Source organism: Paramormyrops kingsleyae, chromosome 11, assembly GCF_048594095.1.
Source record: "Paramormyrops kingsleyae isolate MSU_618 chromosome 11, PKINGS_0.4, whole genome shotgun sequence".
Taxonomy (NCBI): domain Eukaryota; kingdom Metazoa; phylum Chordata; class Actinopteri; order Osteoglossiformes; family Mormyridae; genus Paramormyrops; species Paramormyrops kingsleyae.
The window spans coordinates 24,634,363-24,661,364 of record NC_132807.1 but is presented as its reverse complement, the minus strand read 5'-3'; the positions used below and the strand labels follow the sequence as shown (position 1 = coordinate 24,661,364).

Genomic DNA, 27,002 nt, shown 5'->3' with positions numbered 1-27,002 from the left:
CTGATGACTATGGTTACGTGGTGCAAAAGGGTGGGCTGTCTGTGGAGGGTGACACCCCCTGTCCCAGCTTCCTCAGAGGCAGAAGTGGCTGCAGCCTCAGCACATTTGGAGGAAGCGGGAAAGTGGGCAGGAATGCAAAGGAGCTTCAGGTGACAGTGTGACACACATGCAGAGAAATTACTTCAAGAGAAAAACGAGGAACCAAGAAAATATAGATTAACGATTAAATAATGCTCTATCATCTTAACTAGTTTGGCTCAAATTATTTCAGTTATAGGGGGTGTTTCATAACTGGATGACCTGTAATACTCTGGTTTCCTTTGGCCATCGAAAACATGCAGCTATTTGGATTGTATTGCTAAATTGCCCACAGTGTGTCACTGAGTGTGTGTTTGCCTCGTGGTCGGCTTGCATCCCAAGTGGGGGTGCGTCCTGCCCTCTGCATTATGCAGCCCCAGAATCCAGGCCTGCACCCCCACACTGTAAGGAATGAGCGCTGTAGAAGATGGTCGGAGAGCTAGGTAACCATACTGACTGACTGAATAGCCTATACACATGGAAAAAAATAATAATAAATCCTTTAGGAGCAAAATAATCGTTAAAACAAACCTGACCGGCAGAATATTTAGGAAAGTTATCCCACTAATGAGGTTGTGGAATACTATCTCTACAACTTTGCTTTTTGTTATCTGAGAAGCCATTGAGACTTACAGAAATGTACTCATTATTTACATCATTCATTTTACCACACAAAACGTGGTTGTGGATATAAAACTAATCAAGTGACATTTCAAAAAGTAGGAAAGCTATTAAGCCATCGTTCATAAAGGTTGCAAATCTAGATTCTAAACTGTTAACTTTACTAGAACTAATGTTTTGCAGATTGTGCCTTAGAAACTATTAAATATAAATGGTTTGGATAGACTAGTGGGAAGGAAAGTAAATAAGCTTAGGGTAGAATAACAGGCAGATCCATTTAAGCATTCAAGTAGCCAGTCATTAATCTGGCTTAATGGGGTGTGCTAACTGGAGAGTGCAGTGGTGTGGACTTTTCTGGAGTTTTTCAGCCATGACACTCCTGCTGTATGGACAAAGCACCCTGTTTACAGTGCATCTGCCTCTCGCATCACTAACTGGCCATAACTATCGTTTTGAGTTATGAGTCACGTGCCATGAAGCATTTTAACTGGAATGAGAGGGAGCAGTGAAAGGGATTTTCAGTCGTCTGCAATGACTACATGTGATGCCGCTTCTGGGATTACAGTATCGACATCCAATCTATCCATAAAATAGAAAATAAATCATGATGTTCGTAAATGGTAGCCAGTCCACGCCTGTCTGACACTGAGACATGCGAATGGGATGGAATGAATCTTTTCGTAGAATTACCGCAAATATCTGTTTAAATGCTATATGTATAATGAACAGAGTAAGGCATTTTTTGGCATTGGTTAATTGTGATTTTTTTCCATTTTATTTTAAAACCATTTATTAACCTGTTAGAAAATTGTTTAATAAAATTATACCTGGGGTCAGAAAGACCCTCCTCCTTGGACTTTCCCGATCATCACTTTTGCTGCCGTCACCTCTCAAGCCCAGACTGCCCTCGTCAAAAAGCCCTGAGCAACACGTTACCTCAGGCAGCTTAGCCGCCTTGTCATACTAGCTCTCTATAAAGGTTTAATGACAAACACTAGCTTAAAGTTCCACAGGCTGAACGACATGACACAAAGTGAAGAGGAAAAAGCATCACAGGAAGAGGCAGAGCAAGGGAAGACAGTGGAGGAAGTCTGATGATGAAGGTCTGGGGGATTAGTACAATTTACAGGGAAGTCTTCACAATGAATATTAAGAGAGCAGAGCTGAGAGAGACGAGGAGTTAGACTTTTAGCGAAGTCAATAAGCACAAAAACACAGCGACAAAGGGGTAATCACACAATGAAACAGAAAAGAGGGTTTCATGGGCCTGAATCAGCTATGTTTGCAGAATGGCGTCTTAATTAATAATTAAGTTTTTTTGGTGCCTGACACTTCTCAGTGGAACATTATACCACTGTGGTAAGCATTATAGCTCCACATAAATATGCACTTTAACCCTCCATTTCATTCTGAACCCACTGATTTCCTCCTTGGCAACAATTTACAATATTTGCAGAAATAGCTATACTATATTTGAGAAAATGTCTGTCAAAATTATCGATTTATAGCGCCCTCTTCTGGTGAAGCATGTTGCTAACATTATGTGCACCTCCCACTTACATTTATTTATTTATTTATTCATCAGGCACTAGTGTCCAAAGTAACAAAAGAAGTGGCACATAATACATCGCAAACATACCGCTGTTAAGGAGTCAACTTACGTACAATTGATGCTGGGCTAAGCTTCCAGTGAGTGACCAGTAACAACTGCACGATAGCACAGTGTTGCAAAAAGAGCTACAAAAAAATAGCGCGGAAAAAGAACATCAGAAAAAGCAAAGCACAGTGCATGCAGTAATACCAAGGAAAGCTATTCCAATGGAACAGTCTGCAAAAACAGCGGGATGGGGAAGTTTACCGCGATGCGTGGGTGAGGTGAAGTTTAGGTGTTCCTGTGACTTGGCTTTTTAGGAACAGATACTGACAGAAAGGCTCCTCTTCATCTGTTACATTCTAGACTGTCGATGGAGGTTTGATATTATGACGCATTTCTATGTATTCCATACATCTTCTGCAATGAGCCTGGACCACACAGGACAGTCCATCACAGGGCACACACATTAACACAACATGGGCAGTTTACAGATAGCAATTCACATAAGTGTTGAAAGAAAACTGGGAAAACATCTACACATAACAAAGAACATACACACACACACACACAGGTTTGTAATTATATCTTTGATTTCTATGGGGAAAACTCTAATCCCAACATGACAACCCTAACCATAAGTAACCAAACAAAATATGAGACTTTTTGGCATTTTTAGTTTTTTGATTGAGGACACGGATTTATTTTTATATAAAATTGAGTTTCCTGCTGTGGGGACCAAAAAAATGTCCAAATGACAGGTTTTTTTTTATCACATTGTGGGGACATTTACACACACAGTGTAATATATACATAAGCCCCCCCCCCCCCCACACAGAGAGAGAGACTGAGAGACTGAGACAGAGACTGGGGCATGATTCACACCCAGCGAGTTCCCCCCATGAGGCACCCTACTATGCTGTTACTCCTCCCATCCGGTACAGGGTCATGTCACTTACAGTCAGGCTGGGGCTGGACCCAGGAAGCCCGGTGTATAAGGCTGGGGACGCCTTGCATGGCCTGTACATTGTCAACTATTCATCTTAATGTTCCTGGCAGTAATAATACCACATAATGACAGAGAACAGCTGGCTGTTTACAGATGAAGAAGTAGAACACCTGTTCTATTAAGTTCATTTTATTAATTGTGAGGCTACCTCTAGATGAACATGCTGTTCTCTCCTTGGTGATTTACTTAATGAGCTGACAGCATGACTTTAATGAAATCACCCAAAAAGTAAACATTTATCAACTCATTAGACAATTTTAGGAAAGACGTGGTATTACTGGCATCTTAAACGGAAGTAGTCAGGGTTTTGTAAATGTTTAAATTTACATAGTAATTAAAATAGATCTCGCTAATTATATTCATTCTCCAATGAGCTCTAGAAAGTAAAGAGCATATAGCAGTTCACACTTTTGTAAGACTTAGGCTTATATAGGTATAACAAGAGGAAATCGAAGTGAGAAAATTTTAGCGAGACATTTACTATCGGTTCCTGTAACAGCTGTACACATCGTTGCTCACCCCCACCCACGAATGCGGATTCTTTAGTCATGTGTAAATCGACTGTGAAAATCTTGCCAGTAAAGGCGTGATATTACCGACAGGGTCTCGGTAAACGTAAAACTCTCCGGAGTTTTCAATTTACGCCGAGAGAATTCAGAAGAGTCGCTGGGGGTTCAGGATCATAATAACAAAGGTTTGGGACCGCGGTAAAATACCGGCTCTCCTATTGCTAATGATACTATATAGAATAAATGTGACAAAACTGATTTTAGTGTTTGGACTTTTCAGAGATGAGTGCGCAGGTAAGAACAGATTTCCTCCGTCGACATCGATTTTCTCCTTCGGTAAACACATGCAGATGGGTCACTGCATACTGTGTATAGATGGATTGATGTACTTCTTTGTTATCAGGGTTTTCACGCGTCTGGCGTAACTCGCGCTTCACAATTTTCACAATTGTATTGTGTCTTAATTACTATGAAGTGAAAAACTCTCGCTGTTATGCTTGGCCAATTGAGTCAGTGTGCTTGTGAAGGAACAGGTATTTTTTTAAAAATACGAAATACTGTAGCTTATGTTGATACTTTGCTTGGTGGCTGTATTTTGTAGTTTACTTTGATACACCTACAAATAAGGTATTTTGTATCAAAGTACATTTTGATGTATTTTTGCCCATCTCTCTGTATATGTATCTGAATAACATTAACAAAAACAATATTTGACACTATATGTGACTAAGACATTATGCATTGCTTACTGAGGAGATGCGTGAGAGCAGCTGATCAAACTATACGATGTTGTTGGTTTGGTCTTCCCAGGTGAAGAGGTCTTTTCGCCCCTAGGAGGGCAAGCTAAACTAGATCCCAAAGTGGGCCGTAAACAAATCTTGAGCATCACTTGGAAGTCTGGTCCACACAAGGCAGCGGAATGGGACGGTCCTGATACTCAGGTGGATTATTATAAGATGTGTGAACACAAATGTGAACTGAATAACATCACTGGGGTGCTAACAATTAAATTACTAATGGCGGATGATAACAAGAATTATTCCGTTGAAATAAATGAAACAGGACTTCCAATACATTTTCAGCTAACTGTACTCTGTAAGTAATATTTTATTCTTCTTTATTTAAAAAAAACTTGCTTGTATAAAATTGCAGCGAATCATATGAGACTAGCTGTATAAAACTGAAGATCACCTCTTTCGTTTTTATTTCTCGGTAGTTTTAAACCTTTTTGTTTTTGTATTTTTCTTTTTTAAGAAATATGTCTTTCCCTGTGCTCTGATGTTTCCAAAAAATGCCTGGGGTTAAATCGGAAACTGTTGAAATAAATGTACAATTTTGGAACAATGACTTGTAGGAGATCTGATAACATCCAGTAATTTTTAAATAGTGTGTAATATAAAGCAATATATTATACACTGAGTTTCCTCAGTGGTTGAAACCTTCTAGAATCCTTCTACTTTGATACCACAACTGAGAAAAGTGAACTGGACAAGGAAATCAGTTAACCCACAGTTAAGAGATGGACTACATGAGCAGGGGTGTAGATTTGGGTATGGACTGTGGGGGTATGACCTTACCCAACTATGGGAGTGCTGAGTGTGTTTAGGGGGCAGGGGGTTTGGGGCTGACAAAGCCAAACCTAAGTCTTTGTTCATAAGAAATGTAACCAATTACTCTTCTCACTCCATAAATCCTGATGAAATGTCATTGTTTTTATACCAGGTACTTTTTTAACTTTTACTTTGCATGACTAAATATTAGTTCTGGTTAAATGAGTTATTCCAGTTAGTAATTCCATTGCTGGTCTTTATTTTTATGTCAGACTTTCCTTTACAGACTGTCTCCACCAATTAAAGACTGAAAGCTAATATAATGTGAAATCAATCAGTTACTGAAATATTTGGATTTTGTTTAATCCTGATTTACTACACAGAAGATGACCGATCCAGTTCTGTTTAGTTCCCTTTTGTCACTGTGGAATTACTACTAAATGTGTAAACAATATGGAGGACAGGCAGTCATTTTAGTGACCTTTCTGATCTGTACTTCATTTGTGTCCTCCTCCTTCGTAGCACCAGTCCCCAAACCCAGCATCACTTACACGTGTAACGAGACAGCCTGTACCTTGTCCTGTGATGGCAAGGATGCCAAACACACTTCCTGGAAGCTCCTCTGGAAGGAAAATGATAAGGAAAGCAGCGGTGAAAGAGTGCTGACTGTTTGGAAGAGTGATCACCTGAATAAAACCTACACCTGCATATGGAGTAATCCTTTGAATGAGGCAACGAGTGAGTCTATCTCTGAGAAAGACCTGTTTCCCCAAAGTGAGTAAACTAAGGCCCTATTTCTTTGGAGCTGGTCGCAATTGTTTTGTGAAATTTAATCTAGCATTTGTAGCTGGTTTATTTAAGAGCGTATGTCTTAACAGATATGATTTGCAGTTCTAAGTTTGGGGGTTATCTGAGAATGTGGACTTCTGTCAGTTTTTTGTAAGATGATGTGTCTTGTGGATTTATGGTATCTATATGTCTTAGATTCTCTGCAAGGAAAAAGCTGGATTTTGATTCTTGCGGTTTTTGTCCTGGCATTTGCCGTCCTGGTCATCACTGGTGTTTCCCGATACTGCAGAGTGTTAAGGCGCACAGGTGAAAATTTAAACGTCATAAATATGATGTGCTGGGGATTTGGTGCTTACAGGATGCAAGTCATCATGTGCTGATGCCATTCAGCTGTGCATGTTTTTGTTCTAATTTTGGTTCTGCAGAAGCCGTGGACATTATCTATGAAAATATACAGGAGCTCGGTGTTCAGAACCATTTTGATTCTGGTGTCGGAGGTGAGAAACTGTTCTAATTTTTGTTGTGCAGAAGCTATGAACATTATCTATGAAAATACAAAGGAGCTCCGTGTTCAAGAGCATTATCAGTCTGGTGTCACAGGTGAGGAACAGTTCTGCTACGAAATTTGTGATCTTATTTTGTGCATCATATTTACTATTTAGCATGTGAAGACTAATTGCTCCATGATTTTTGTCATTGGCCTTGGAAGCGATCATCTCAAAATGTTGATGCTTACTGATTGATAATGTGTTTTTGGGACTATCTGACTGTGTTTTTAGTATGTTTGTATGTATGTATGTGAGTGTATGGATGTGAATGTGTATGTATATTTGGGTGCACAAGTGTATATGTATTTGTAAGTATGTATATATATGTACGTGTGTATGTATGCGTACGTATGAATCTGTTTATATATATATATATATATATGTATACAGTATGTATATGTATAGGTATATTTTTTTATCTCTTAACTTTGTTTTTATGTATTTCTCAATCACGTGCGCCCACACCACGACAAATTCCTTGTATGTGAAGTATACTTGGTGAAATAAAGCGATTCTGATTCTGATGTTTTTGTTCTAATTTTTGTTGTGCAGAAGCTATGAACATTATCTATGAAAATACAAAGGAGCTCCGTGTTCAAAAGCATTATCAGTCTGGTGTCACAGGTGAGGAACAGTTCTGCTACGAAATTTGTGATCTTATTTTGTGCATCATATTTACTATTTTGCATGTGTGTATATATGTGTGTATATATACATATCCTCCTGAGGGTATATTAACTATGAACTAAAAATGGAGGCTGCAGTAAGGCCTTCAAAATGCACACACATACTTGCGCCTCTGTTTATGTTGCTGGCAGAGCACACAGTGCCAAATGATTGGTTAACCATGCCGATGTCATCATTTAAATATTGTCTCCAGAATATATGAAGACTAATTGCTCCATGATTTTTGTCATTGGCCTTGGAAGCGATCGTCTCAAAATGTTGATGCTTACTGATTGATAATGTGTTCTTGGGACTATCTGACTGTTTTTTTTTTGTATGTTTGTATGTATGTGAGTGTATGGATGTGAATGTGTATGTATATTTGGGTGCACAAGTGTATATGTAAGTATGTATACAGTATGTATATGTATAGGTATATTTGTTTATCTCTTAACTTTGTTTTTATGTATTTCTCAATCACGTGTGCTCACACCACGACAAATTCCTTGTATGTGAAGTATACTTCGTTAAATAAAGCAATTCTGATTCTGATTCTGATGTTTTTGTTCTAATTTTTGTTGTGCAGAAGCTATGAACATTATCTATGAAAATACAAAGGAGCTCCGTGTTCAAAAGCATTATCAGTCTGGTGTCACAGGTGAGGAACAGTTCTGCTACGAAATTTATGTTCTTATTTTGTGTGCCACAACACAGAAGCAGGAATGCAGCAAAGAGCCTTTAGCAATTAGCTTCTTATTATAAAAGTGCAGGACAACTGGCGATCTCCAGAAGCTAGTGCTTTGCAATCTGTCCTGACAGCATTTTGAGAAGCTCTGATTACCCAGTACAGATTTTGACGGAACCAAATTCTTTAACACACTATATTTTGACACAGGAGCGGATGTGAGTTCTGTGGATGACACCGTGAAGGGCTCTCAAGTTCAGAACCATCAGTGCTCTGCTGTCACAGGTGAGAAACAAACAGTTTTGCTACAAAAATTGTTTTTTTGTGCCGTAAGAGAAATTGTCATGAAACTGAGATAAATTAGCTTCCTATTTTATACTTGTATTATCCCTCTGTTATGCTAGTTATTCCTGCTGTCCAGACTGTAGAATTGAGTGCCCCCCCCCCCCACCCACCTTATAGGTAGTAAACGTTGACCGTAAACAGTTCAACACAAATAAGAATTTTATGGCAATAATGGGGTATGTTACTGATGCTGGTAATTTCGCAGTGCATTTTAGTTCTCATTAGTTTCAGATTTCAAATATTCTACATAACTAAGTAAAAATCCACCTTACTTAATGGCTTATTAATACATCTAACCTTTGTGCGGTTAGAGGACCAGAATAAAAACAGAGGAGGATCTCTATAATCTGCTCAGCAGCTTCCCCTTTCTACTGATGTCAGCCAGAATACTTGTGACACTCGGGGTTCAAAGAAAGTTCTGACAAACTGGCAGCACAGAAATCAGCAAGAATATGTACCAACTTAAATTCTAAAGCGATGAACTTAACTGTTGCTTTTTGAATTTTTTTTTTTTTATCATTGAAGGCTGTTTTTTTTGTTTTTTGTAGTGTGACCACTTCCTTTAACACCAGACCAAAGGCATTTTCTGCATGGGTCCCTCTCTGCAAGGCTGCTGCAGCTTATATTCACATTTATTTAGAAGACACTACTCTCCAAAGTGATATACAAGCACGAGAAATAGTGCATTACGAATGACAGACTTTGGCTATATTTGGGAGGCCAGGTGGACCGTATTACTCCATGAAGGGACTTTTTCCTAGAACTTTGAAACTGTCTGATATATTTTCACACAATTCTTGCAAGACTTCTCACAAGTGCACAGGAAGTGCATGTTTCCGGAGTTGATTTATGCCTCTACAATGTTATACTACTAGCAGTTATAGTGTCAGCCATGACAGAGCTCTGGGAAAAATTGAGGCCGCTCCTTATTTTTTATTTTATACATTTTTAAATACTGGTTTAGTCCTGGTTCTGCTGGCAGAGAACTACAATGCAGGTTGCCTGCACACTCAAAATTTCGAAGACAGCAGTACACAAGAACAAAGTGAAGCAGCAGACACTGGGAACGACCAGAATCAATCCAGGTAGGGGGCACAACGTGACTCTAATTCCAGAGATGACGATCAACTTATCCGACAGTCTATAACGAATCAGATGGGTGACACCTTCAAAAGGAATGGGAAACATTAAGTGCAGGTGTGAAGTGCACAGCTAGGACAGTTCGTATCTGGCTCCTAGGAGGAGGACTGAAGTCCCATAAAGCAAGAAAGAAGCTTTTAATTAATGAGAAACTGAAGAATCAGGCTGCAGTTTGCAAAAAAATATTATTTATTCAGACGCACACCCACAAATTGAGAAATGAGTGAAACAAAAAATTGTGCTGCAGTCTCAATTTTTTCCAGAGCTGTATTAGTCTTTTATTGCCTGCAAAAGAACCGGCTCCATCGGCCTCAGCTGGCCTCTCTCTCTCTCAATGGGTCCAAACCCTAATCCACTGACAGATGCCAAAATGCTCTGTACTGCTTAAACTGCCTTGGTAACTGTATTTACATTTGGAATTAGTTATTTTTACTTATGATTTATTCTTTTGCAAAGGAAAAAAATGTATGGTATACAGGTAAATGTATCTTGCTTGAAACATATATAAATAAATGCCTATTAAAATTACATTTACCTTGGCATTCATTTATAGAAACTGGCCTATTTTTTGCTGGCTGAAGGCAGTAGACATTCATCCTACATCTATAGTGATGCAACACAGAAGGTATATCCATCAGTGTTCGAAGAACAGCATAACCTCTACAGGGTCATGGAGATCCCAGGAAACACAGGGCCTGAGGCAGGGGACACTGTGTCCAGGATGCCCGTCCACTGCAGCAGCGCCACATCCCCGTCCACTGCAGCAGCGCCACATCCCCGTCCACTGCAGCAGCGCCACATCCCCTCCCACTGCAGCGCCACATCCGGACTAGCTGCAAACACTCCCCATCATACTTTAACTTCATTACACTGGGTGATGCCACTCCTCCCCCCCCCCCATTTAGAAACTGGCTTTACTTAACACTACATTTCATCACACCCACAAAAAGCTGCCTTTTACAGTAAGTTCTACAAAACGTTTGAAAGACACATTTCTGAAAACCTTATTTAATCATTACAAACTGTACAGATAAATGGGAAGCAGGATTACATTTACAGCAGGTGTCCCATGGTGCACTAATGGGTGTGACGCCCCCAAGGACACCAGGAGGCCCCCAGGGTTCCTCACTTCTCCAAGGGGGCATAGTTGAGCAGTTTCTCAATGAGGTCCACATGTGACAGCAGCATCCTGCGACAGCAGTACCTCTTTAAGCCCAGGGCATCCAGGGCGTCACTGCCAAGAAGCAGGAGAGAACACATTAACATACCACAATAAATGGGAGAGGCCCAGATGAGATGGCATGCAAGTCCGGGTTTAATAAAGGGTAAACACTAAATACCCATAATGCTGCTGAATACCACAAGGCACATAAAAGGTAAACTGATATACAATTATGCATATCTTTGCTTCAGAGGTGCATTTAAAAATGTGTAATCAGGGATGCACATAACTGGTACACAAGTACGCATTCGCCATACCAAGTCTAAATTGTAGTTCTACTAATAAATGTTTTTGCTTACTAAACGTGAAAATAATGTCTTCAAGTACCAATATGCAATGGTACAAACCACTTTGTGTTGGGTGGTCAACTTTGCTCAGCTGGCTGGCGTGAGACTCAAGTCTGCACACACGTTTACATGCATGTAACAGTTTTATTACAATGAAAATAGTCTGCAGGGTTTGCAAACTACCCCAAAGTTTTTGATGTAGCTTACTTCAGGTTTATAACAGAATACTAAAGATTTGGTGCAAGATTTCTTGCACGACCGTGAGAGTCTGGAAGTGTGTCACGCCAGATGTGTGAGAATTGGCAACCCTGATAATGTATGGCTCCTTGTGCATTGTCCGTTACTTAACCATTAAAGCAGGGACTACTTAATATCTCTTTATAGGCCATTATTCATGGAGATAAATAGAGCACTAGTACAAACAATCAATGAAAATTTTAAGAAAACTAGAACGTGAAATATTTGAGCAGACTGGGCTGAAGGTAAATGGAATGGAATAAATTCCATTTATCCCAGACTACCTTAAATCTGACAAGGAAGAAATCCTGCTTTGTGAAACAGACCCCTGGTGTTACTGTCTGAGAGTGACTGACTGGCGATTAAAAAACCAAACACATGGCTTTTATACCCTTGTACACGTCTAACAGCATCTTTAATGCTTGTGTTAACTTTGGTTACTTTAGACCAGCGGTTCTCAAAATTTGAGGCGTGAAGGTGTCAGTGTATGTATACGTCAATCAGGTGGGACGTGGTTAAATCTTACTGCCATCACCCTCCACCCTCAACAAAATCTTTGCCACTGGTACACCAGAAGGGGTATATATTTTCCAAGGTGGTATGCAGTGCAAGAAGTTTGAGGACCAGTGATTTTAGATGACATGTTCTTAAATCATAATTAAATTAGACTGAACAATCTTCTTCCAGACTGAAAAACAATGGTCAGCACTGCCAAAGCCCCCATCAGTCTTGAGTGTTTAGTGGAATATCTGTATATTGTTTTTTTTTCCCCAGCTTTCACATATTCCCTTCTGCCAAAAACACTAAGTGGGCCAAATGATGCTGCATGCTGTGTGTGTGTGTGGCATGTTAGCCACCATCCAGGTGGGTATTCCACAAAGCAGGATTTCTTGCTTAGCCAAATAACTTCTTGAATTTAAGATAGTCTGGGCTAAACTGACTACCATTTACTACCTTAAATCCGGTTATATGGCTAAGCAAGAAATCCCGTTTCATGGAACAGCCCTAGACCCAATTATACTTGTATCGCAAATATTAAAAAAAAATAAAATAAATGGTTGTACTTTGAGTGATGGAACATGTTACTTGTGTTACCCTATCTCACAGAAATCGTTTTCTAAGTTCACATTTGACTTAACCCGATTTCAGTATAGTGCTAGCTGAAGCCAAAATACGACCGATCAATTGCGTCCTTTTTATGGACGTCTTCCTTGCCTGGCAGAACAAATTTATGTACAAACATTTACTGACACGGGGTGAAATCTACATTCACAAGCAGATGTTAAACACAAAAACATTATGGCTAATTGTGGCTGAGAGTTGATCACGGATAATACTGGTTAGAGTTAATCATAATCGGCAGTTTGGGAAACCAAAATGTTCCCAAACTGCCGATTATGACTAACTGTATCAAGCGGTATGATCAGCACCGCCAAAGTGACCACCCGGTTGTTGAGTGCGTAGTGGAATATCACAAGTTCAGTTTAGCTTAATATCACGCCAGCACTGGAGAGAAAATAGCCTATTAGAGCAAGTCTGTTGGATTTGTCATACTGATCTCGGATATGTTGCCAGACAATTTCACTCATTCTTCATCATTTCCATGGCGCTGTGATATCAAAACTTAACTCAGGAATACGTCACTGGAGGACTAAAGTTTGTACCTAGATTTGCAAACAAATATTCGTGATTAAGAAATTTATATGCGCCATTCATTGATATATTTAAAATAATGTACATGCCACGTTAGTTTCCGCTGTGCATTTAATTCAATGGTAACAAAATAGTTACGCGCTAATGAATATCAGCGACAAAAAGACTAATACTGCTGTTTGGGGCTACACTGCATTTGCTTCGGGGGAGGCATGCTGTTTCCCACAGCAAATAACCTACAATGTCTCTTACCCTTCGGTGTACTCGGCCTGTAATAAGCCAAGATAAGCCTCCCATTTGTTTCCCACGATTTTTCCACAAGTGAAGCAGCGCACAGGGATAATCATCGCGCCGTCCCTAACACATAGGAAGACAAACGGCACACGGTGAGACACACGGCACAGCCACGCGAAGCATTTTCAGCTAAACGTCATTAAACTACAGGGATAACTTCTTATAAAACGCCAGGAAGCTACACCAGTTAATAAAGGTAAAAATATCACATAATAAAAAACCAACTACTTACGGATATGTATCGCCTTGTGTAAAAAGGTACAAGACAATATATTCAACAACCAACGTTAATCGCTTTCCTCGCCAAACACACTGCCGTAAACTTCCGGTTAGTACCAAGATACGTAACACGGCGGGTACGCACCAAGATGACGAGATTTTGTATTAACTTAAAATTGATGACTTAAAAGACACTATCATGCTTTTAATTTCAAATAGTTTTAAATTATGAGCATCCTAATTATTTAAAACTATGAAAATTAAACAATCTTAAATATTATCAATAAAATCACACTCACCCGTCTGTTTTGAAATCTCCGCAAGATATGGTGGCTCCAGATGTTCAAAATTCATATTTTTTTGCGTTTCGTTTGTTTCCAAGTGACGTAGGGATAGTTGGCGCATGTGTACATATTTAAGTTGTAAACGTTAAGTATGTAATTCAGCAACATAGGACTTTGTGGTCGAGTTTATTGTCCTGTGGTGAATTACAGTGTTAAAGTGACGTGAACTGAATCATGAAATGACACCTTCAATTACATAGCTTTTTTCGTTGATTTCGTTGATTTGTTAGTTAACGTTAATATTAATTAATATTAATGACAAAGTTCGTTTTAATCAAGTTGTAAAAATGAAACAGATTCTGATGCTAAAGGAATTCAGTTTCACGAGTGTGATCCATGAGTTCTTTAGCCACAGCTCATCATGGTGATCAGTGTGGAGTCATCCTCCTTCCTTCCAGTCTTTTACTACTGTTAATGTGTTCCATACACTGTCACTGTTCTGTACCCACTGTCACTGTTCTGTACCCAGTGCCAGTGCTGACTGAAGCCCATGTGGTGCCTAGGTATTATAACATGATTGTATATATTATAACATGATTCTATGTCTGATCATTCACCAAGGCATGTGATTAATCAAAATTTAAAAAATCATTTGCCAGTCCTATTAACAATCTTTAGTTCTTCATTTTAAAACATTAATCTGCTTGGCATGACTTCACTTACAGTGTTTTCTTTCTGGTCCCACATGCTAACCTAACAGTGGCATTGATACTTTCCCCTTCACCCACAATGCATAGCTGTTCTGTGTGTCACCGGCCCAGAGCTCCTATATCATATCCCACTGAAAATGGCACAACATTGTTAACATGTCGACATTAACAAAGACCACACAATGGTAGGTTAACCCTGCTTGTATTTATTCACCATTCTCCACGACACCTATATACATTAAGTACTTGATTCAGGACGTTGTTAAAGACCATTTTAAGATAACAATATTAATGTGCCATCATATGCCCCAACTAGATACAATGCATCCCTAGTGGAGCTAAGGATCATTGGGCATCACAGGGTAGAGTCACTATATAGACCATGTTTATGTCCTACTTAGTCTTAAACTAGAGCATCAATGTTCTGTGAGGTTTCAGACAGGGAAATTATACTAATGATTGCTGAGCTAATTTACAGGTATTTTTACTTCCTACTCTGAAACTGAGATAAGGCAAATGAAATAAATATCTAGATTTGCTCACTTGTCCCACAGAACTCTCCAGAGATAGAGAACTGGGTCTTCAAAACTGAACTGACTTCAAACCAGGCTGCTCCATTTCAGCACCCAGCCACAAGGTTAAAGTTACTATAATGAAAATCTTAAGGCATTTCCCTTCTAAAAAATCTGCATGATGTACAGATTTTTTATGGGTAATCCGAACATAGTAAAGAAAGTCTGAACCAGGGTCTGATGTCACAGATGCTAATGAGTTTATCATGATATTATTCGACATCTACTTTATTTTCCCATTTGTGTCATTTTGTTTTGTCTTCACTTGTTGATATCTGTTTTCCACTCACATAAGAAACCTCTCCGTTCTCTCTGAAACATCACTGGTATATCCACATGTGTAAATTTATCTATGAATGTGACAGTGATGATTTATATATAAATGTCCTACAAAGTGATTCAGTAATATTTACATGTATATCCCGGTGTTTAAAAGGTTATTTGTACAGATGCAGCCTAAATCAGTTGTAATTGATACCCCACAAGAAAATCACTGCGACACAACAGGGACCAACATCATACACACATCATACATCTCACATACAAATCCAGAGACACAGAAAGTGAATGTTAAAATGTCAAAAAGACAGGCAAAGTGTGAAATGGAAATAATGTAAATTAAAATGAGAAATATGCAAATAATAAAAATAAAATAAATATACAATTTAAAAACATAATATATCACAATGTTTTAGTGTCTAACTGCATCCAGCAAAGAAAACTAACTGGAAGAGTGGAGGTCCAAGAGGAAAAGAAAAAATAAAAGACAATATTTTGTGGATAGGTGGAGGTTTGGGCAAGATGGTCCATGATGCAATTGTAATGATGATGTAATGACTGCAGCATTGTGGGTAATTGGCCAGCCTCAGTTCTGGGCGGATGAGTTAATTTTCTCTTGCTGCCTTTTCATGATCTCCTGGAGCTCAGAGCTCCCACGGCTCTTCTGTAAAAGACAGGACCTCAGTTAGGAGTGAAGCCTATACTTATGTATAAGACGTGTGTGCAACAGGGTCATTATTCCACACCATTTGTGGTTCTGAGTAATACGGAGAAGCATCTGTACTAGCTAATAGTGGGAAAGAATCAGCGTGCCCAAAAATGAACAGACCTCCAGCTGAGCTTTCTGCACGGTGATCTTGCTGTAGACCCTGGCGCCCTCATCCCCACAGACCGCCTTCAGCTCCTCCTTGTTGAGGGAAAAGAGCTGGGCTCCGGTAAGGATGCCCAGGCAGTCCACGGTCCTGGCAGGCCAGGGAGGAGGAGTGGGCACACGGAAGAACAGAGGGAGACCGGGAGGAGACACAGACAGCCGATCAGTGAGACGGAGTGGGCAGAGAAATGAAACGGAAATCGCATTATTATTCACACTTTAATGTATCATTAATCTTTTATCAAAACCAAACAGGAAAGATCTGAAGAGTCAGACGCTTTTAACATTTGTGTGACTGACTCACACACATACACACGCACATTTGTAGTCATATCTTTGTGGACTTTGGGGACTGTCCATTCATTTTGATGGGGAAAACCCTAATCCCAACATGACAACGTTAACCCCTACCCAGCGCAAACAATTAAGCAATTAAACAAAATACAAGACTTTTAACGTTCTTATTTTTTTGATTGCAGTTGAGGGCCGAAAAAAAGGTCCCCACAAAGTCAAAATAACAGGTTTTTCTCACATTGACATAACTCACACACACACTCGCTCATGCTGGTAACTCACGGTTTGGTGAAGCCCATGGCGTTCAGCCACGTGGTGACCTGTTCCGGGGGCGACTCGAAGTTCAGCGGCACTGAGTGGCTGGAAGGTCGCTCGACGCGGAAGTTTCGTGCTGCAGGCTGCGTCTTGTTGGTGGTGATCCTCTTCAGCAGCTCATCGTTCACCTCGTTCATCTGCTGATTCCGTGCTGGAAGCGCGTGACAAAGGCCAGATATGGAAATGAGATTCCCAAGCACAAGCTGGGTGAGATTTAATTTCTCCTTATATATTATTTCTCACTATTTACTGATACCAAAATGGTTCCTAGAAGCTTACGTTGCTTCTTCGCTTGGAAAGCTCTCCAAAGTTACATCAACAGAAAGGAGGGACCAAAAGGGGACCTCACCAACTTTGTCCCGGGGGTTTCTCTCTGCGTCAAAACTGTCCCCAAGACCGATAGGGCTGGGGGATGCAGGGCCTCGGTAAGACTGGCCAGGCTAGTTACAGGGAAAGAGAGAGAGGTTATGTCTTCTTTGAAAATGTATCCAGATTGTTACAGGGGAAAAGATGATTGTCAGATATCATACTGATAGCATGCCTGAGCTCCCGCTACAATCCAGTGCCTGTTTTTTTCTTTTTTTCACCTTTCTGCTGACACTGAAATGGCTTCCTTCTGTTCTCCTTCCTCCTCTCTGCTTTTGTTAAACCCATCCCTACGCTTCACCACAAATTAAGTCCCCATTTCCTTCCCCCACCTCCGTGTCACCTGGTTCTATTCTCCATCCAGTCTTTGCGCCTTTATACAGAAGATTTCTGTGATGAATCATGGAGAAGCTGCTTAGTGTATGTAACAAGAATCATTTATCGTATCGCAGCAAAGTTGCCTGTTATGAATTAAGTAAGGAATAATTGACGACGGGCCGTTGAATTATTAGAAAAATAATGCACACCCGAGGTGGTGATGCGGAATTATTTTTCTAATAATTCAACGGCCCGGAGTCAATTATTCCGCTTATACTACGGTTGCCACACCTCAAGACATTGATCAGATGATATATTTCAAGGGATTCGTCCGGTTTTTCTACTTAAATCGCTATTGTGAGTAGGATTATTTCTTCCGCATCTCATCCAACGACTCTTTTGCTAGTTCCAAAACGTCATTAGCTGTTGTTTTTTTGGTGTTTTTCTCCCTCGAGTATGTCTAGCTGTTCTTCGCTGATCGTTTTATGTCTTTTGTTTTTGCTGGCTGCCTTTGATGTCCGCTTCCGTTTATGTTGTTTTTCATCTGGACTGTCTAATACTGCTGCAGCCCAGTTGTTTAAAGTTTCATATTCACCGTAAATATTAAAATTTACTTTCGGAAAATCGTCTGTCATGTTGTTGTTTTTGTTAGTCCTGTGTGCTGTATATATAGGTACTGTATGCTAATTTCTGTTATTACAGTTAACTATGCGAAGTGATATGGAACTGTAATGCGGTCAAGAGAGCTGCCTGGAACTACGTTCGCCGTGCGTTTCCCTGAAAATAATTGCACACCTCAGAACGTTCGTCAGCCAATCAGATTCAAGCATTCAACGGTCCCGTAGTATAATACCGGTTTAATAATATTCATGGATGTGCACATTTATTTTATATAGCAGACACTTTTGTCCAAAGCGACGTACGAGTGAGGGAAGCAGCACATCGCAAATATATGGCTGTCATGGAGTCGACTAGGCATAAGTGCAGCTGAATGGCGTGTCCAATGAATGGCCGAACATAGTAAGAACCTAATAAGAGCAGAGATTGCAACATTTGGGGAGCACAGTGTGGAATCTGGATAGTAAAGGCATCCCTGGGAGAGCTGGCTGTGGTTCTGTGTGTTTACCTGGCTGTACAGGGGCTCTGACATGCTGGGGGGCTCCTCCAGCTTCACCACGTCCAGGATGTTGTACGGCACATAGCCCGACTGGCCGCTGCGGTTCCGGAGCTTCCACCACTGCTTGTCATCCTCTAACACCTGAAGGAAGACAAAGCAAAGTGACGTGATCCTGCTTTTCTGCAACAGACCCCAGTTCTCACCTGGTTAACTTTTAGCCATTGTCAGCAATATCAGTTGATAACACATTACGCGGTATTTTGCACCCAAAAACACAGCAGCAACACGTCCACAGATAGCGGTTGGACAGCACTGTGTGTACAACCGATTTATACAAATAAGACGTAAGTGCTAATAAACAGCATAAAATCACTTCAGTTGATAAAAAGTGCAGCCATCTTGAACTCTGAGGTTGGGGTTGTGAGATTCCTCCGAGTTCACAGGTCGGAATTCCAACTTCTGGGGTTATCGCTGTTCAAATTTTCAAATAGGAACTCAGAATTTCTGATTTACGAACTTGGAATGCAGCATAACACTCACAGATGAACATACCCACAGACACCATGTCCCTGTCACTCCCACCCCAAGCCCCACCCAGTCTGTACCTCCAGCACCTCGTCCTGCAGTACCGACAGCTCATTGGCGTTGCGAGCCACGAAGTGGTAGCGGATCTTGGCATATTTGCGTGACTGGAGTGTGCTGTCATACATCCTGGAAGGAAGCAGGAAGACATGTCTTTGTTGAGGCAGAAGGAGGTCTAGAGACAGACAGTCTTCGAAAAAGTGGGAACTTCCATCTTTTAGGTTTAACTCCTCAATGACTTTCTGATAGCTTTAGTAATTGCTCTACTATTAGGTATCAATAATGCCAGGAATGGGGGGGGGGGGGGCATCAAGCCAGAGGATTGATCGGTCAAATCTAAGAAGTTTATCTGTTCTCTCTTTTGCTACTGTAAGTCTTGAATTTCTGCATATGTTTGTTTATTTTCTCTCCACATCTCTTCACAAGTTGCCTATCACTCTAGTGAGACAGTATCACACAAGAGATGTGCGATGTTTGTCCGTTTTCTTCTTGTTACCGTGTGCCAGCTCGCTCGGCAGTAAACAACCGGTAGACTCCAGTGGGTAGTTTTGAAGTTTCAAAGTAGAATAGTCCATTACAGCTGGCACAGGGGGCAACTCTGATTATCCTGAAAATTGTCGCTAAAAATTTAAATATTGCTATTATTCAAATCCGGGGTCTCCAACTCCGGTCCTGGAGAGCTACTATCCAGTAGGTTTTCTATCCTACCCGGCTTCTGATGAGCCACATTAGTTCTCAGGTAAATACCAGGAACAGGTGTGGCTCATCAGAAGCCAGGTAGGATAGAAAACCTACTGGATAGTAGCTCTCCAGGACCGGAGTTGGAGACCCCTGATTTAAGTGATCATATTATGTTATATCCTTAAATGTAACTTCCGGAAATTCTGTCTTCATGAGGCCCCTAGTTTTCAGGGGTCCCAGGCGGCTGCCTACTCTGGCCTTATGGTATGTCCACCCCTGCTTTCAAGGCCCCAGAAGCACAATTTGAGGATGAGACTCAAGCAGGACAGGAATAATGAGAGTTTCAGAGTAAATACATCATATCCCATTATAATATATTCATTATAATATAATGAAGGGTCACTTAACCTACCCGTTCGAGGGGCTGTAGGGCGGTGAACCATAAAACTGAAAGAGAGCGTGAGAATCTATTAACTGCTGACCAAAGAATATGATGAAGTTGCACGTTTTTACACAGCTGCAATTTTCTACTAATAACAGAATCTTGATGTGAGTTTTATGAATAAATTTGCAGCTTTTGTATATTGATGCTTGGTGAGCTGGTAGATGGGGGCCCTTTGCAGGTCCTGGACCAACAGCACAGCTGAAAGATCATTCAGTTCTTCCATCGTTTTCCCAACACGTACCTCCTCGGATGGTTTCCTGTAAACTGACTGATTGGCTGGCGGGAGAGCTTGGGCAAAGCCTTCTGTTTCCCATGGTGAGGTCCGGAAAATCTCTGCAGGAGGTTCCCAGCCATTGCGAAACTTTGGAAAGTAGGGAGGGGCAAGCTGATCTTTCGGCCAATCCGCTCTGAGATATAGAAATGACTGACATGAGTCCTGTCTCCTTTGTCATGACAATCAATTACCTAGTTGATTTTGGCAGATAGACATAAGTAGATATGAGTTGTTTACAGATATAGAGTAAATCTCAGTAGTTACACACACACTCACCTGGGTCTGGTCCAGTAATCTCCCAGCAGCTCAAAGATAGTCATTTCCTTGGGGCTAAGATGTCCCCTCAGAAATTCAACAGTATCCCGGCACAGGTGAGGGGAGGTAATGGACCGGGCCAGATCTGGACTCCCACAGCTTTGTAGCACCTGGAAGTCAAACTCTGTACTAGTCCAAATGCTCTAATTGCAGAGATGATCACAAGTCCTCTTTTGCAAGTCCAAGTCAAATCTGAAGTCTTTCACTTTAAGCCCAAGTCAAGTCTTCTAGGTTTGCTTGAAAATCATTTTAGTGAAGAAAATGAGAGTACATACTTTTAATCTTTTAATTACACTACTTAATACTTTAAATGGAACAATTAAACGTTTAATGTAAAATTAAGGAAATAACACAAACATTGGATTAAGCTAGGCTAATGAATGCGTATCTGCATAACTGTACCTCACGCCCAATAATTTTAGCCAGCTAATGTTAGTTGTAATCTTGGATGAATAGAGCATTTAACATTATTCTATTTACCAATGGCAGTATGAAAGAAAATATTATTCATCCATTATCAGCATCCTTAATGGCCGCATTTCTTACACTTCATTTGTTTTCAAGTGCTTTTTAATCTATGCATACAATAGCGATGATTTATAGTACAGATATAACGGTAGCTAAATGTACATTACTGTCCTGTTTCGTTCATTTTACGTGAGGAAAAAAAACCTTTTTTTGTTCACAAGTTCTAAGACCCAAGGCCCAAGTTGAGTCTGAAGTGGCAGGTATGAGAGAGTTTGAGTCCTTGCCTCGAGTCACCCGACTCCGGTGCTCAGTATCAGTGTCCCAGCATCTCAGATTGCGTGTGAGTCAGTGTCTACATATTACGTAGTATGTTTACCTACATCAATATCTATCTCAGGGTCACAATGCATTAGTGTATTGATGTGTCGGTGACTCAGTAGATGTAATGGTCAGTGAATTTCTCAGTCAGTTTGTTGCCCAGTGAGCCCTATTTCCTTACCAGCTCCAAAGGACCGAATAGAAAGTGAACCAGCTCTGCTGCACTGGGATTCTGGATGTGCTTCTTTAGTTTGGCCTGCAGGGGGCAATAAACACTAGGTCAAGACCTTCAAAAGCTAGCAGTAGACCTAACAGAATTGCAGTGTTAGTTAATAATAAATTTTAAATTATGGAAGAAATGATATACTAAGTGGAAGCTAGTTTGAATGGAAGGTCATCAATGTGAAAGAACATCGCTTTAGCTAACTGAAAGACCCACCAGTAGGTTAAAGGCAAGTTTTATCTTCTGCAGGCTATCTGTGAATTCGGCCTCTGATGGTGGTTTGGCTCGTAAGGTCAGCATGCCCTCTGGAAACACCAGACACTCATTAACACAGACGTTGGAAACACTCTCCAGCAGCAAAACGCTGCCTAATAGCTATGTACAACACAGGGCCGTGCTTTTAGGCACGTGTGGGGTCATCGAGGGGTCATGGGGTCACTTACCTGCCGGACCTCTCTTCTTGCCCTTCTTGCTCTTGTTCCGCTGGTTCAGCTGAGCAAACGCCTCAGCGGCCTTCTGCAGCCGCGCCACAAAAATTTCAATGTCGTCCAGAGCACAGTTGAGAATTTGCTAAAAATAAAAAAAGCAGGAGTCAAATTCAGCAAGTAAGGAACCGTACAGTGAATGCAGTGCTGCACATTACAGTACCAGAGGGTTAGATTGTATGCAGTGATTCAGTCTGTATGCAGAATATCACAGTGACACATACAGTACCACAGTACCAGAAGGTCAGTCTGTATGCAATGATTCCGTCTACATACAGATCATCAAAATGCTACGCATTACAATGCCGGAGGGTTGGTTTATATACAATGACAGCATATCACAGCATTGTAAAGTATCAGAAGAACTCACCACATCCTTTTCAATGCGCTGTGCCAGCTTTTCATTAGACTCCTGGTCGTGTTGAACAGAAATCCGTCTATCGATATCTGTTCAGTAGACATACTGTAAGTTCCTGCAGTACATATGCTTGTGTGTGTGTGTAGATTATGTTTACATTACATTGTGGGGACCAAATGTCCCCCACAAAGTAATAAAAACTTGTTATTTTGACATTGTGGGGTCCATTTCTCAGGTCCCCACAAAGATGTGAATGCAATCACAAAAGTAAAAATGCAATAAGTTGCACGTTTTGTTTGGTTACTTATGGTTAAGGTTAGGGCTGGGTAGGGCTTAAGGTCATCATGTTGGGATTAGAGTTTTCCTCATAGAAATGAATGGAGAGTCCCCACAAAGATATAACTACCAACCTGTGTGTGTGAGTGAGTGTGTGTGTTGGTTCACCTTTCATGTTTGTGGCAGCCACTCTGCCCTTGACGGCCGGGGCTTGGTCTTTGGAGGCCGAGGGGGGGATGATGGTCTCCCTGTGGCGTTTCATCTTCTCTTGATTGACCCTGTGAGGAAAGGGTTATATCTGTGAGCTCAGCGGACAGGCAGGCACGGCACGTGGGTGCGGGGGAGCCGGACACATGCTTACTTCAGGGTCTGCGGCCGCATCTTCTTGCCGTGCTTGTTGTCTCCGAGGGCGCTGTCGATGTCAGCATGCACCATTTCAGCCTATAGGAGCGAGGATAGCAGCGTGCATTATGTTGCACTGAATGATGTTGGTAAAAAACACCAATAATTATACCTCTGATGCATATTTGGGAATCTGGATCAAGGTTACGGACCAAGTGTCATAGTGCCATGTGTGTTTGTGTCTTTGTCTGCATTAGCATAGGTGGTTGTGAGATTGCGTCCCAATACAGTGCATGCATTTTTCTGTTTGGATTAGCATTAGGGTGCTATTGGACTGTGTCACAGTGAATTGTATATACATGGATTAGCATTAGGTGGTTCTGAGGCCGTATCCCAATACAGGGCGTGTGTGTTTCTGTTTGGGTTAGCAATTAGCATTAGGGAGCTATTGGACTGTGTCACAGTGTATCGTGTGCGTCTGGGTTAGCATTAGTGACCTACTGGACTGTGTCACAGTGTATTGTCTGTGTCTGGGTTAACATTAGGGAGTTACTGGACTGTGTTACAGTGTATTGTTTGTGTCCGGATTAGCATTAGGGAGCTACTGGACTGTGTTACAGTGTGTGGCGTGTGTGTCTGGGTCAGCTTCAGTGAAAGGACTCACCTCCACCTCGTCACAGTGGAAGAAATGGATGTCGGGCCGGTGCTGCTCATTGTCCTGGCACACAAGCAGCAGCACCGAGGGGTAGCGGGTCTGATTCAGCACCGTCTGGCACATGTGCACCGTGGACAGTGGGAAGTTCTCCAGCTCCTCCTGACAGGGCCAGAGGAAGATGTTCAGTTTATACACTGTCACACTGACCAGTGTTGTGTGCACTGGAAACCCCAGCATCTGGGCTATTTCAACAACAAACAGTCTCTTAATAGTCTTACAGATCTTATAATTTACAATGACGATGGATCCTACGTACTTGAACTCCCATAGTGATTTGTCAAAAGGATATATAATTGAAATAGAAAAAATAACCCACACAACATGAAATTACAGTACATACACTATATAGACAAAAGTATTGGGACACCTGGCCACTACACCTACAGGAATTTTTATGACATCCTTTTCAAAATCCATCAATATGGAATTGGTTCCCTCTTTGCAGCAATAACAGCTGTCACTCTTCTGAGATGGCTTTCCACAAGATTATGTAGTGTGTCTGTATGTCTTTGCCCATTGATCCAGAAGAGCATTTGTGAGGTCAGGAACTGATGTTGGAATGAAGGCCTGACACTCAATCTCCATTCTAGTTAATCCCAAAGGTGTTCCGACGGGATTTGAGGTCAGGGTTCTGTGCAGGCGAGTCAAGGTCTTCCACACCAAACTGACCAAACCATGTCTTTATGGACCTTGCTTTGTGCACTGGGGCACAGTCATGCTGGAACAGAAAAGGGCCTTCCCCAAATTGTTCCCACAAGGTCCGAAATGTCTTGGAATGCTGAAGCGTTAAGAGTTCCCTTCACTGGAACTAAGGGGCCCAGCCCAAGCCCTGAAAAACAACCCCATACCATTATCCCTCCTCCACCAATCTTTACAGGTGGCACAATGCAGTCGGGCAGGTAATGTTCTCCTGGAATCCGCCAAACCCAGACTCATCCATCAGACTGCCAGACAGAGAAGTGCGATGTGTCACTCCACAGAACATGTTTCCACTGCTCCGGAGTCCTGTGGTGCCGTGCTTTGCACCACTCCATTCGCCACTTGGCATTGTGCTTGGTGATGTGAGGCTTGCATGCAGCTGCTCGGCCATGGAAGCCCATTCCAAGAAGCTACCAGCACACAGCTTTTCTGCTGGGGTTAATGCCAGAGGAAGTTTGAACTCTGCAGTTATTGAGTCAACAGAGCGCTGGCGACTTTTACACACTATGAGCCTCAGCACTCAGCAGCCCCGCTCTGTTACTTTACATGGTCTGACACTTCATGGCTGAGTTTCTGTTGTTCCTAAACACTTCCACTTTGCCATAATACCACTTACAGCTGACCATGGAATATCTAGCAGGGAAGAAATTTCACAAACTGACTTACTGCAAAGGTGGCATCCTATAATAGTACTAAGCTTGGATTCTCTGAGCTTTTCCGAATGATTCATTCTTTCATAAATGTTTCTAACCCTGATGGCTGTATGGCTAGGTGCTTCATTTTAGACACCTGTGGCAATGGATCTGAATGAAGTGTGTCCCAATACTTTTGTCCTTAGAGTGTATAACCAGTTATATTCTATGTAATTTATGTACAGTTCAAACATATTCAAACATGTATATGCAGAGTTAATACATAATAGACACTGGATTATTCCAGGCTATTGCATTTAGGAACCATCACAAAGTCACAGTTCTGTTCTCTCACTGATACGTAACGTGCCTCATGCCTGGTTTCATAGAACCATCCCTATTTTTCCATTAGATGGTGCTCTCAACACACACAGCTGTTACTGTGTCTCCCAAAGTCAATTATTGACATGTACCTCCTAGAACTGAAATTGCCTAAAGTTGTTCTGTTTTTCTTATGAGATCAGTTTACTGAGCGTCTTACTTATTCACATGCAGCCTGGGTTTCTAAACCTCAAGCTCAGCAACCCAATAAAGGCCCCAGTGTTTACCGTTAGCGAACACGCTGTGAGCTTTAAACTGGGCCCATCTGTTAATATCTTTTAGCGTTTTATTGTTTTTTTGTTATTAGGTGACGTAAAGTCAAGGTCAACTCCCAATGACCATACAAGCAGCATTCGTCCTGAACATTCTATCTTCTTTTAAGGTCTTTAGGCCTCCCAAAGGCATGTTTACTGTATTATTGTGTTGGTCATTCTCTTCCTCATATTCCTCCCATAAGTCAGCTTTTCCAAACATTATGGTCTTCTCCATTGCACTTGTCTCCTTATAATACGTAAAAAATAATACAGATTCTTGCTGGTTATTTGTGCTTTAAGTGAAAGTTTCGGCTTGATATCATCAATAATGCACTTGTTTGTTATCCATGCACACCACAGTATTATTAAAAGTCTTCACCAACAGAAAATCTTCATGTCTAACGTTAAAATTAGCTGCTGATCCTGAGGTCATAATGTATATTTTTATCACATTTAGCCACAGTGGCATCTTTTCACTTTGTTCTTTAACTTTTTATATGCCTTCAGGTCTTAATTCCCTCTGTACGTGTAGTGCGGTTAGCATGAACTAAGGAGAGGTCACATGTAGGCTTTATTAATGCATTTCTCATGATAATGTCGTAAAATGCATGTGTCCCTGCGAAGAGTGAGACACTGAATACTCAAAGTACTTGGTCACTGCTGTTAAATTAACTCAATGAGTAGCTAAACCAAGTGAGTGGAGCAGAATCAAATTTCAGCAGGAGCATCGACTATAGGCAATCATTAATGGAGGGAAGTCTTCTTCTGGCTCACACTAATGTTAAGGATGGGTGCAAAAAACACTAACATGGTAGACATACCTGTGAGTCACAGTCCAGGAGGCGTATGGCCTTGTCGGTAACCTGCAGCAGCATCTCCTGGGTCCAGATCTTGTCTTTGGAGTCAAGAAAGATAAGCTTCTTGATGGCATCATCAACTGTGGCAATAGACTCGGTTTTATCCATCACAAAGGTGGAGAGGTGCT

At 41.2% G+C, this 27,002-nt stretch overlaps 3 protein-coding genes across 8 annotated transcripts in view; 1 reads left to right on the top strand and 2 right to left on the bottom strand.

Moving 5' to 3' along the window:
* The first annotated feature begins 3,823 nt into the window (after window positions 1-3,823).
* LOC111847968 (uncharacterized) lies at window positions 3,824-9,193 on the top strand. Of its 3 annotated transcripts, XM_072718302.1 has the most exons (9): window positions 3,824-4,102; window positions 4,619-4,903; window positions 5,881-6,132; window positions 6,343-6,453; window positions 6,676-6,747; window positions 7,248-7,319; window positions 7,948-8,019; window positions 8,257-8,331; window positions 8,940-9,193. In XM_072718302.1, exons 1-9 carry the CDS (start codon window positions 4,033-4,035, stop codon window positions 8,942-8,944), a joined length of 1,014 nt encoding a protein of 337 aa, XP_072574403.1. In that variant the 5' UTR covers window positions 3,824-4,032; the 3' UTR covers window positions 8,945-9,193. The 3 variants fall into 3 exon arrangements, with proteins under 3 accessions (XP_072574403.1, XP_072574405.1, XP_072574404.1); XM_072718304.1 differs by lacking the exon at window positions 4,619-4,903; XM_072718303.1 differs by lacking the exon at window positions 7,248-7,319.
* Window positions 9,194-10,523: 1,330 nt separating this feature from the next.
* polr2l (RNA polymerase II, I and III subunit L) lies at window positions 10,524-13,815 on the bottom strand. Of its 2 annotated transcripts, none has more exons than XM_072718305.1 (3): window positions 13,743-13,815; window positions 13,183-13,287; window positions 10,524-10,765 (listed from the first exon to the last, which is right to left on the bottom strand). In XM_072718305.1, exons 2-3 carry the CDS (start codon window positions 13,275-13,277, stop codon window positions 10,657-10,659), a joined length of 204 nt encoding a protein of 67 aa, XP_072574406.1. In that variant the 5' UTR covers window positions 13,278-13,287; window positions 13,743-13,815; the 3' UTR covers window positions 10,524-10,656. The 2 variants fall into 2 exon arrangements, with proteins under 2 accessions (XP_072574406.1, XP_023675381.1); XM_023819613.2 differs by lacking the exon at window positions 13,743-13,815 and adding an exon at window positions 13,457-13,592.
* An 807-nt stretch (window positions 13,816-14,622) lies between these two features.
* Window positions 14,623-27,002, bottom strand: part of eps8l2 (EPS8 signaling adaptor L2) — a 36,209-nt gene continuing 23,829 nt past the window's right edge. For all 3 annotated transcript variants that reach the window (XM_023819729.2, XM_072718301.1, XM_023819730.2), the window contains 17 exons: window positions 26,839-27,000; window positions 24,001-24,150; window positions 23,356-23,435; window positions 23,163-23,272; window positions 22,731-22,807; window positions 22,319-22,445; window positions 22,092-22,180; window positions 21,834-21,908; window positions 20,828-20,976; window positions 20,519-20,684; window positions 20,245-20,279; window positions 19,175-19,280; window positions 18,579-18,710; window positions 17,118-17,208; window positions 16,736-16,919; window positions 16,118-16,250; window positions 14,623-15,952 (listed from right to left, as the gene is read on the bottom strand). In XM_023819729.2, coding sequence (XP_023675497.1) covers window positions 15,875-15,952; window positions 16,118-16,250; window positions 16,736-16,919; window positions 17,118-17,208; window positions 18,579-18,710; window positions 19,175-19,280; window positions 20,245-20,279; window positions 20,519-20,684; window positions 20,828-20,976; window positions 21,834-21,908; window positions 22,092-22,180; window positions 22,319-22,445; window positions 22,731-22,807; window positions 23,163-23,272; window positions 23,356-23,435; window positions 24,001-24,150; window positions 26,839-27,000 — 1,944 coding nt within the window. In that variant the 3' untranslated portion in view covers window positions 14,623-15,874. The remainder of the gene's footprint in view (window positions 15,953-16,117; window positions 16,251-16,735; window positions 16,920-17,117; window positions 17,209-18,578; window positions 18,711-19,174; window positions 19,281-20,244; window positions 20,280-20,518; window positions 20,685-20,827; window positions 20,977-21,833; window positions 21,909-22,091; window positions 22,181-22,318; window positions 22,446-22,730; window positions 22,808-23,162; window positions 23,273-23,355; window positions 23,436-24,000; window positions 24,151-26,838; window positions 27,001-27,002) is intronic.